The sequence below is a fragment of the Xyrauchen texanus genome, chromosome 24, assembly GCF_025860055.1.
Source record: "Xyrauchen texanus isolate HMW12.3.18 chromosome 24, RBS_HiC_50CHRs, whole genome shotgun sequence".
NCBI lineage: Eukaryota > Metazoa > Chordata > Actinopteri > Cypriniformes > Catostomidae > Xyrauchen > Xyrauchen texanus.
The window spans coordinates 19,820,651-19,831,976 of NC_068299.1; the positions used below are offsets into that span (position 1 = coordinate 19,820,651).

The 11,326-nt window shown below is 35.9% G+C and overlaps 1 protein-coding gene across 1 annotated transcript; it reads left to right on the forward strand.

The window, feature by feature from the left end:
* Window positions 1-4,066: 4,066 nt before the first annotated feature.
* plaua (plasminogen activator, urokinase a) lies at window positions 4,067-9,872 on the forward strand. Its single transcript, XM_052090437.1, has 11 exons — window positions 4,067-4,253; window positions 5,138-5,235; window positions 5,344-5,398; window positions 5,520-5,673; window positions 5,864-5,961; window positions 6,343-6,384; window positions 6,580-6,757; window positions 7,107-7,258; window positions 7,367-7,507; window positions 7,914-8,065; window positions 8,212-9,872. Exons 2-11 carry the CDS (start codon window positions 5,179-5,181, stop codon window positions 8,407-8,409), a joined length of 1,227 nt encoding a protein of 408 aa, XP_051946397.1. The 5' UTR covers window positions 4,067-4,253; window positions 5,138-5,178; the 3' UTR covers window positions 8,410-9,872.
* The last annotated feature ends 1,454 nt before the right edge of the window (window positions 9,873-11,326 follow it).

Sequence of the window (11,326 nt, forward strand, 5' to 3'; positions counted from 1 at the left end):
TCGCGTGTGTTAATACGCTGGTGCCGGTGAGGCAGCAGGTATGGGGCTTTTAGCCGGGCACTGGCTCGAAACAGAGCGAAGGCAAACCGGCTGTGATGTACTCCGTTTGGGCATAAAGTGTCTCATGGCCATCACAACGTAATGCTCATCAAACTTATTCACAGAACCGCTAAAGGGTCCGGCTAGAGACACTGGAGCATGAGTGGCTTTTTCCTTATCACTAATTTCTGTGAGGGTCAGCCATATATGTCAATCCAGAACCGCCAGGTTGCCCATGAACTTGCCAATGGCCTTTCGTGGAATGCAGCACTAAGTCTGTAGCAGTGGGGAGCTCTTTGCATGTCTCTGGATTGAAGTCATGCTTGTGCATTTGCCTGAGCAGCTTGCCTTGAAATACCTGGAGCACCGCCATTGCGTGGAGTGCTGATCCAGCTTTTCCTGTCGCTGAGTAAGCTTTTCCCACCAGTGCAGACATTTGTCAACACGGTTTGGAAGGATGTATGGGGCGTGATTTTCAAGCCTTGTTACTCGCTGGTCAGAGGTGTGCCGTTACTGCCTCCTCCATAAGGGATAATTCGGCATAAACATTTTCTTCCCCATGATCCACATTAAAGAGGATGGTGACACTGCGCGAGCATGTCGAGAAGGGCACACACCAGGACTTAGTTCGTTATGAACTTTGGGGAAGAATGGGGCAGATTTGTGGGATGCAGCCATTTGACAGCTTCCGGACTGCAGGAACCATTCATTGAGGCGAGACTGTTCAGGTTCCTCTAGAGGAAACCACTCAAGGTGAAGCTCTTCGACTGCCCTTGTAAGGATGCAGAACATCTCCCTGTCAGTGGCATGTGCACGTTCCTCGCCCTCGCTGGGGGGAGGGCGGCAGCATCATCCACTGACCACTTGCCTGATGCAGCGAGAGATATTACTTTATCATTATCATCCCCAGTGTCAGATCCGCTGCACGAGACAAGGCCGTCCGCTCTTTCAGAAGTCTCGCACATAGCATATCGGAAAACATGCGCTCCAGAGATATTGAGGGGATCGTGGGGTGTGTGCCGCTACGAGGACCCCCTCAAAGTCGTCCTGCTCGACCTCGCGGCCTCGCCGTGCCTCTTCGTTTGAATCCTCGTGTATCACAGAAGCGGTGGATGGGAGGGCGCATGAGGCTGAATCACAGAATGATGGTGATTCACGAGCTAAGCGGCTTGAGAATCATGTTCTCACAGTGAGTACAGTCTGTCTCCATGAGAGCTGTCTCTGCGTGGGCATGGCCCAGAGAGTAAACGCAGCTCTCATGGTGATCTGGCATCTTTAAAAATATGCGAACGCGTAAGTGACTCTTTTAGATAGAAATATATAAATTAATATTTAATTTTATTTATATCACACAATATACAATACACATTATACAATTGCTTTGTAAGGATACACAAACCCTGCAAAAGCGCTGCAGGGAATCAGGATGCAGAGGCCCATTCACCCAATAGTGACTGCAGTCATTCGGCAAGTCGTCGTGATGTTTGCACTATAGGGGAGCGGAAAGTCTTCCCACGAAGATTCCGGCTGCTGACTCGTGTATATTTACAGTGAAGTTACAGGGCTTCTAGACAAAAAATGGTTGCTGTTTTGAAGGAAGAAACTCTGATGAAATGGTGTTTCATCAGACTTGCCTCATCCCTTAAAAAATGCAGTTTCCAAAGGCCATTAATCCATTCACTGACTGTCAGATGCATTTCAGAATAATTGGCTTGTGATGTGATGACAGAGATGATTTATTCTATGGATGTGATTATTGCACATGTCTTCATATTTTCAAAGTGAACAGCCTCTTTATGTGGGGAAAAATATCAACACTTCATCTCTTAAAATCTTTTAATGTCAATGATTATCTCTGCAAATGTGCTGCTGGTGATGAAATTTAGGTTTGTATCTATGCATTTTTTTTTTTAACCATTTGTAATCTAATTAGCCCTGAAATCGATACATCCAGGTGTTAAAAGTAATTTTATTTGTACAACTGTGACATTTTAATATTTCTGTACATTGGTGAAATGCAGTTTTAAATAGTCTACACACAGCTGAGGTCTTTTTCCACAACATATGTGTTGAAACCTCAAACTACATATTTAGCTGCACATTTTCCGAGAAGGCAACTAAGATCAGTTTTATTCTACAGAAGAGGAAGTCACTTAGAGTTGATGCACATGCAACATAATCATTAAGTGAAAGATTTAAAATCCAAAACTATTTCTAAACTAAGTACACAACAACAAAATACAATGTTTTTTTTATATATTCATCTTTAGAATGTGGAGCTATCACAACAAATCTTTAGATGATGACACAGATTATCTTTACAAAAAGCAGAAACACTGAAAGTTTATTAGTGTGTTGAAAAGGAAGTGTTTGAGTAGATGATGACAACATCTCCACTGTCTCTCTTATTCCTGAAAACCCCTAATTTATCATGAACTCCAATCAAAACAGACTGTCATAGTACTGCGATGAGTCTGAGCAATTAAAAGTTTTGGAGTTTGATTTGATATCATATCACAGAAATGCCCAGGATTTCATCTTTATAATACACCAGGAAGTAGAACATGGCATGCATGGTGTTAGAGAGCAAAACATATGTCTTAAACAGGTCAAAAACTAATTGAGGGGCTCGAGAGGTTAAAAAAACAAAGAGGACAAGCAATTTCATCATGCCAGATTACAAATGATTTTACAAATATATTTAACTTGTGTTAAAATTGACTGACAACTGCAAGCAGATGAATGTGTCTGTGACATGCATGACACATGTTTTGATATACTTTATGCAGTGTTGGGGAGTATCGAAATACAAGTAACGGGAATACATATTTAAAATACCAAATATAAGTTACTGTATTCCACTACAGTTACAATTGAAATCATTTTAAAAATTACTTTGAATTTTATTGTCATTTGTTTAATTTAACATTTTAGTCCTTTCAGGTGGAAAACATTTATACATATAAATTATGTAATCCAAAGTGCATTTGAAAAGAGGTGGAAAAACGGTCTTGTGTGTTACATTCATACGAGCAGACAGAGAAGTATGTTTGAAGTAAATTTGGAGCAGAAGAAATAGAAATAAACTTTGTGTAATCTGTCAGGTTTACACTAAGCTAAAATGCTATTTCTAGCCATTTTACATACACATGTTACCAGGAACGATCATATTTATTATCACGAAAATGAATGTTGGAGCATAATTTCTTTTTTTCTAGTAAGACCTTTGAAGTTAGGGCAAAATCATATTCTTGATAAAAAAATGTGTATTGTTTTCCTGTCAAAATTCCTAAAAATAAGATCAATTAGATTTTTCTTGGTTTAGAAACAACACTGCATAAGATATTTAGGTTTTTCAGAGAATGTATGTTTAATCTGTAATTTGTCTTACTGTACTGGCAAAGTTTTATGGTCAAACCAAGTGAAAAAAATCTACCAGTGCTCAAGAAGTAATCCAAAGTATTTAGAATATGTTACTGACCTTGAGTAATCTAATGGAATACATTACAAATGACATTTTACAGCATGTATTCTGTAATCTGTAGTGGAATACATTTGAAAAGTAACCCTCCCAACCCTGTTTATGCGTGCATGGTTAATGTATGCAGATGCAGTTTGTTCACCTCAACAAGACTTACAGATAACCATTTTAACTGTTTGATCTTTAATATTTTCATTTTACAAGTACATTTGACATTTTATGCATTTGGCAGATGCTTTTATCCAAAGCAACTTACAGTGCACATATTACAGGGACAATCCCTGTGGAGCAACCAGGAGTTAAGTATCTTGCTCAAGGACACAATGGTGGTGGCTGTGGGGATTGGAACAGCAACTTTCTGATTACCAGTTATGTGCTTTATCCCACTATGCCACCACCACTCATGTATGTTGTGAAATGGACTGTGCCATTTTTAAACAAATTCCTTATTTGGTATATTTCCTCTTTAAGGTGGTTTATGTGTCAGAAATAGGCAGGAGATCTTGAGAAATGGATCATGAGTCACATTGTGGTTTCTGAGAAGACCATAGCCCAACTATCTCATTGTTTGCTGCTCAGTGCATTTGCCAGTTTATGCCCCTCACTGATTCATCACTATAAAGCAACACTAACAACCACACAACAGCAAATGAGCTGTAAGCTTCAGGAGGCAACAAAGACAGCTGCAAGCAAAACAGCAAACCAACTGTTTATAGTGTAAACTATCTGAGAGGTAAGCACTGAGATCTTTTTAGGTCACATTTTCCCTGTTGTGTTTGGCTCTATGAAGGTTCTGTTTTCATTTCATTGATTATAAGTTTGCAATATTTTACTTGTACAGCACTTTTTCATAAAGATATGATTTTTTTCATATAGCATGGGGGACATTAACAAATAGGAATTGTATACAATTAAACATGTCTTAGCTAAAGGGTTCTATAAAGTAAAAAAAATAATATTATATAAAAACCACCCTTTTGGATCAGAGTCAGAATGTCATTAATATAACATGTCTAAAATGTTTCAACAATTAATAAAGCTGCAGGAGCACTTCAATAAATGAACGGATTGTGTGAAGAATCATTAATGGATTCATATAGTGCAATAGATTTTTGGCAGAATATACATTTATAAATTATTTATATATAAGTTACATGTAACTACTTATGATTTTGCCACTGTCAAATAACAATACTTTGCAATAAGGTTCTACAGTATATGCTAACATTAATGCAATCATAAAATGTAATGAATTTGGTTTTTTACAGCATGTACTGATCATGGTTAATGTTCATTAATTATCATACCTTTGTTGCTTGTTAGTTTTATGTTATTTCGTAATGCATGAACTTGTTCAACAACTTGTAAAAATTAAAAATTATAAGTACATTTATTAGTATATATATATATATATAAATTAACATTTACCAAGTATTGTTAATTTATAGTTCATGTTATCTATGCTAAACTAATGTCAATATATACAAAAGTATTGTAAACTTTGTTTCCAGTATTATTTGGAAAAGACCCATGGTACAAATGTACTGATGTGACAGTCTTTTGTTTTAGAGATGTTTCTTATAAACACGCTCTTATTTCTTCCAAATGTTTTTGTAGGATCTCCAAAAAAAGAGAGAATTTTTTTGTTTGTGTTCAAGATGACGTGTACCTTCAGGATATTACTGTTAACATGCGCTCTGTGTTGTACTGAAGAGGTAAGTAAAGCAGAAAACAGAAGTGAAAATTCCTACTTACTAAAAGGATCTTTAAATGGAATAAACCTTTTCCATCCCCAAATCTAATATATAAATGTTTGTTTATAGACTTACCGCCCTTCAAGTAACAGATTTAGGAAATTTCCTGCTTTGTCAGCAGTGGGTAAGTCTTGATTTTGTCACACTAGTAAAAATTATATACATACAATTTTGATACAACCTGATGTTGTGTTTGTGGCATGTGTGATATTATAAAGGGTTAAACTTGACATCTGCTTTCACAGGGAAGATTGAAGAGTGCATACCCGACGGAAGTGATGGGAGCAGCTATAGAGGCAAAATGTCAGTGACAGCCAATGGACGGATATGTGTCCCCAGGCATTTAGTCACTAGACAGCCAATTCCGTCTCTTAGTCACCACCAACATAGCTACTGCAGGTAGTTCCAGCGTGTTTTCTAATAAGTTTAAATTCTACATGGCCAAGTCTGGAGTATCAAAATTATAATATAATCCGATATTGTAGGATTTTTTAAAAACCTGGAGTACTACTAAAATACCTCTCAGATGGTTGACCTTTGCTAGTGTAAAGATCTAGTCTACATTCATGTTCATGTTTTGCTCTTTCAGGAATCCAAATAAAAAACCTAAGCCATGGTGTGTGGTTAAGAAAAGAAACCGCTATGTACGTGAATATTGTAACATTTCACACTGTGAAACAAAGCAGAGTAAGTGGAAGTGCCATCTACCATTTATTTTGATCATTTAATTCAGTGAATATAAATTAATTAGAATCATATGCCTATACATTTTAGTGTAAGGGTCCCCTGAAAGAAAACTGTAATTCTCTCTATATTATTAAAATAGCATAAGTCCCTCTTGTGCCACTGCATATGTAGCTTGGGGAGTACAGTGAATAGTGAATAAATAAATGGATTATATGAATAACTATTAAGAAAATATATTTACATATTTATTATAATACATATGTATCTATTTTATTATTTTTCCCAATGTCAAAATCATGATAGTCCTTTATGCAACATCATAAGTTATAATTGTTAGCTGTTTGGCTGTATTAACTAATACAACCTATCATTGTTATTCAGCCAAGAGTCCACCAAAACCTGAACCATCAAAGCAGGACACAGGTAGAATTTGGATTTACTATATTAATACTAATTCCATATAAAATTGCTCAATAGTTGTTAAGTTGTTACAACAAACTCCATTATGGATATCTTTGCATACTGTTCATTTCCTTGTGTACTCTGTAGAAAATGATTTCTTCTCATTCTGTCACTGGTTTGATAGACTATCACTGTTTTTTCTCATCCATTATGCAGAGTTAACATGTGGAGAGCGATCCCTGTTACCTAGATCAAAGATAATTGGTGGAATAAGGTCAACTGTTGAGTCTCACCCTTGGATTGCATCTATCTTCTTTGGAGAACAATTCACTTGTGGAGGATCCCTCATTGCTCCCTGCTGGGTCCTTACTGCTGCCCACTGCTTCACGTCAGGGTATATTCAATTTTTTCTTAACTTCAGAGACATTTAACCTTATAATTCACTACTTAAAGGGTTACCCAAAAATTATGTCATTCTTACCCTCATTGTGTTTCCCTGGTCATGATTCACTTACATTATATGGAAAAGAATGACAATGAAAGTGAATTGTGACCAGGACAATGCAGCATGGACATTCTGGTAAATAACTTCTTTTGGGTATGACCCAATAACTCCTGTAATGACTCTCATTTTGGATGTAAACTATACACCTATTGCAGTTAGATGGTCTTTGTTGACAATGTTCATTGCATTATGCATTACATTAAAAAATTCTATATCTTTGTTTCTTTGTTTTGAATAGGATGAACACAAAAACAAAGAAATACTCTGTATACTTGGGAAAGAATGCCATCAATGAAAACGACCTTACCAAAGAGCAGCAGTTCACCGTGAGCAAACTAGTGGTCCATGAAGGCTTTAACTACACAACTCAAAATTTTACCCATGATATTGGTATGTTTGCATTATGTTTAAACTTTCCAGAATGAGGCAATTAAAGTCTCTATGAAAATGGGAGAAGAGCATATAAAAAGTAGTGAAAATAAATTCCTTTGCCTCTAGCTCTACTAAAGATAGTTGATAGCAATGGACAATGTGCAAGCAAGACCAGCTCTGTGAGAACCGTGTGCCTTCCCCCATCCTTGGTGATGCTTCCTCCAGGAACCTACTGTGAGATTGCTGGCTATGGAAGACATCAAAAGGGTAAGATGACACATACTGTATATAGATACTATACAAAGATAGTGTATTAGAGTACAACAACAATAATAACTTTCCTTCGATAACAAGATAGAGGGCAACATGATGTGTGCACAAGTTGATCTAGGATAGGAAATATAACAACATCTCCCCACCTGAGACATCCTAGGAATATAACATATTGTACTGTACTATAAGTCAGAATAAACTACTACTAGACATTCTGGCATTTTTGTTATATTTCTGTTGGTGTCATCAGTTAACCCTCAGTTAATTACTTCTTAAGTCTAAATATGAATCCGGTTTTAATGTCTGGACACATATACAGTATTTATGTCTGGGTATAAATTTGCAGATAAAATGTAACAAACATCAAATCTCATCATTGCTTTTTTTTTAATCTGTGAAGGTGGCTTTGAGTACTCTAAGCATCTGAAACAGGCTCAGGTGATGCTTATTTCCCAGAAAAATTGCATAAACTATTACAATAAGGAAGAGGACAATATTAATGAACACATGTTCTGCGGAGCTGGCAAGGATTGGAAGGAAGATGCTTGCCAGGTAAATCAGAAAATTTCAGTTTGTAACAGTATACCAACTTTTCCAACTGATGATAGATAAGTGTCTTAAATATCATTGTAAAATATTTCCTTAAAACTGTGAAAAAAATTATACATCTCACATTGTTTCCTTCTCTCTGCTTTCAGGGTGACTCAGGAGGGCCACTACTGTGTGAAGTAAATAACAAAATGTTCCAGTTCGGTATCATTAGCTGGGGAGATAAGTGTGCTGAAGAGTCGAAACCAGGTGTTTACACAAAGGTCACCAACTACAACCAGTGGATCTCAGAGCACACTGGTTTACCCACATATACAGCAGGCTCGAGGTATCCACAAAAGGATTAACTTTGAGGGGTTCACTTTACAACAGAAATGACTTCTTAGCCACTCAGGCTCATAAATGTGTTAGTTATTTTTGCCTTTTAAGAGAGATGCGGCAGCTACGTGTGATGCAGTTGCATAGGAATCATCTTTGACAATGTTATCTTTACATACTACTGCTTTTTATAGGATAGTGTTTACAGTGTTAAATAAATAGTTCACCCAAAAATGAAAATTCTCTCATCATTTACTCACCCTTATGCCATCCCAGATGTGTATGACTTTCTTTCTTCTGCTGATCATAAATGAAGACTTTTATAAGAGTTTCTGAGCTGTTTTGTTCCATGCAATGGGTGCCAGAATTTTGAAGCTCCAAAAATCACACGTCAGCATAAAAGTAATCCATAAGACTCCAGTAGTTAAATCCATGTCTTAAGAAGTGATATGATAGGTGTGGGTGAGAAACAGATCACTTTCATCTACTTCTTCTATATTTGTGATTCACATTCTTCATGTATATCGCCCCCAACTGGGCAGGGGGAAAAATTTCAAGCAAAAAATTACTTAAAAATGTATTTGTTTCTCACTCACACCTATCATATTACTTCTGAAGATATGGATTTAACTACTGGCTTTGCATGGATTACTTTTTTGATGCCTTTACGTGCTTTTTGGAGCATCAACATTTTGGCACCCATTCTCTTGCATTGTATAAACCAAAAGAGATTAAATACTCTTCTAAAAATCATAATTTGTGTTCAGCAGAAGAAAGAAAGTCATACACATCTGGGGGTGAAAAATGAGGGTGAAAAAATTATGACAGAATTTTCTGTTTTGGGTGAACTATCCCTTTAAGGTGAACGAAGGATCTGTATGATATAAGGATTTCTTTATAGTCTGTCTACTTGCAAGTTTAATGTATTTTTTATGATCTGTGAATTATGTTTTAAGCAAGTCTTTCAGAAACTTATGTTAATGACATGGATGCTATAAATCAATATGAAAACATATAATGAGCTGTTCTCCAAGAGATTAGATTTGATATTGGATTGGGTATTATCTGGTTTGTTATTATGACATTTTTTATTTAAAATTTTTAATAATGCGTTATTTAATTTCTATTTATTGCAAATATGTGTGTATTGATTTTTCAAAGATACAGCTGTCACTGTAAAACAGACTTTTTCCTATCAGTTTTTTCAATACAAATCTCTCCTAATTTCCAAGACAAAAGAAGCTTATTTTTTCTGACATGAATTGATCTTGCTTGAAATCTCATCACATTTTTCTCATTCATTGCACAACTGGGACTATTAATTTTTCTCTAAATCACAGCCAGTTGTGCATTGTAATTTCATATTAATTGTCAACCTTTCTAGCATTTATTATGTAATTCATCAGTCAGTGCAACAATATTTTTAAATGTATAAAAATAAAGCAATGAGGCAGTGGGTTGTGCACATACTTGTGATACATAAAAGGTCAGTGTCATGTTCTGATCCCATTCCAGCTCCACCTCTCCTGTCCCCCTACTTTCTTGTGCCTCTTCTAATCTGTAATTAAAGGCAATATTCCATTAAAATATGCAAAACAATATTTATATACATTGGCCCTAAAGAATATTTAGACACTTGGGCTGCCCCCCCAACACACACACACACACATACTGTACCCACAAACATACACAAATATTCTCACGACAACACCCATATATATAGCTACTGTATATGTATTTGATATTAGAAAGCTAAAGCCAATACTTCCAAACTGCAGCCTATTCAGCATCTATTGGGCCTTCTGAATTGCTGACAGGATGATAAAAATGATCTTGATAATGATAATTCATGTGAAGTGTGAATGATTTCTGGTATTAGTGGTGAGGCATGTTCCACTGCAGAGAACAGCCGTATGCTGTTTTGTATAAATGTCAAGATAGCAGGGTTTTGGGGAAGTGTCTGTGAGAAATTAGCCATCAAAAGTTACTTAAAAAAAAAAAATTGGTTTGGAGACAAACGATGAGTAAAGAATTATATTACATCATATATGATTGTCTCCTGTAACCTATACTGATGGATCGACACAATCTCCTCGTCTTTCAGCACATTTAAGGTCAGCTAAGACCAAACAGTAACAACTATATTATAAATGAACAGCATTACATTTTGTGTATTTTCATGCACTGTGTGTGTGTGTTTTTTTTTAACTGTTTTCTTAGTATGTATTTTGTCATCCTGTTGTGCTTATGGTTTCAGCAGAGTGATATTCATTATTTTGCGTTCATATATATTTTGCATGTTACATGACTAGGTGGTGAGTGCCCTAAACCTGGGACTGTATTGGTTTTGAGTTCTGTAATGATTCTCACTGTACATTAGAGGGCGCTGCCACATCATTATTAGGATCTTTGAATTTACCTGAAGAAAATGATACTCAAAGATCTAACACTAAACATTTCATGAAAAAGTTGAATGTTCGAAGAACATCTTTGTATCAGTTGTTCATTCACAACTTTCAGATGTTTGGAATGAAAGGGTTCTTAAACACATTCTAACTAACATCATAGATTGGGAGAAATATTTTGATATAAATAAATGTTTTTTTAAAGATTTTTACTTTAAATAGGTTAATTATTCTGATGTGAAAGGACAGCAACTTAGGTTTTATATTTTATTTATTTATTTGTTGCCCTGCTGTGTTTATTTTTCTCCTTAGTCCGTCGTACAAGTATTTGTCTGTTATATTGTCAGTTACATTGAGTATGTGACACTCAATGTAACACATGTGAGGATGGCCTGAAATCTCTCCATGAACATTACTGTTTGATGTAAATCAGAGAGAGATATGATTGATGAATATCTTAATTCTTCAATGTTGCATATTTAGATCACCCTTTATAAACGAGGTATCTTCAGCCACATTGCCATATTTACTGTATATGTCT

Coding starts and splice junctions, on each gene's coding strand:
- plaua (XM_052090437.1), top strand. CDS start 5,179: ATGACGTGTACCTTCAGGATATTACTGTTAACATGCGCTCTGTGTTGT. Junction 5,399..5,519: donor TCCTGCTTTGTCAGCAGTGG/GTAAGTCTTGAT, acceptor CTGCTTTCACAG/GGAAGATTGAAGAGTGCATA. Junction 7,508..7,913: donor CTATGGAAGACATCAAAAGG/GTAAGATGACAC, acceptor TAATCTGTGAAG/GTGGCTTTGAGTACTCTAAG.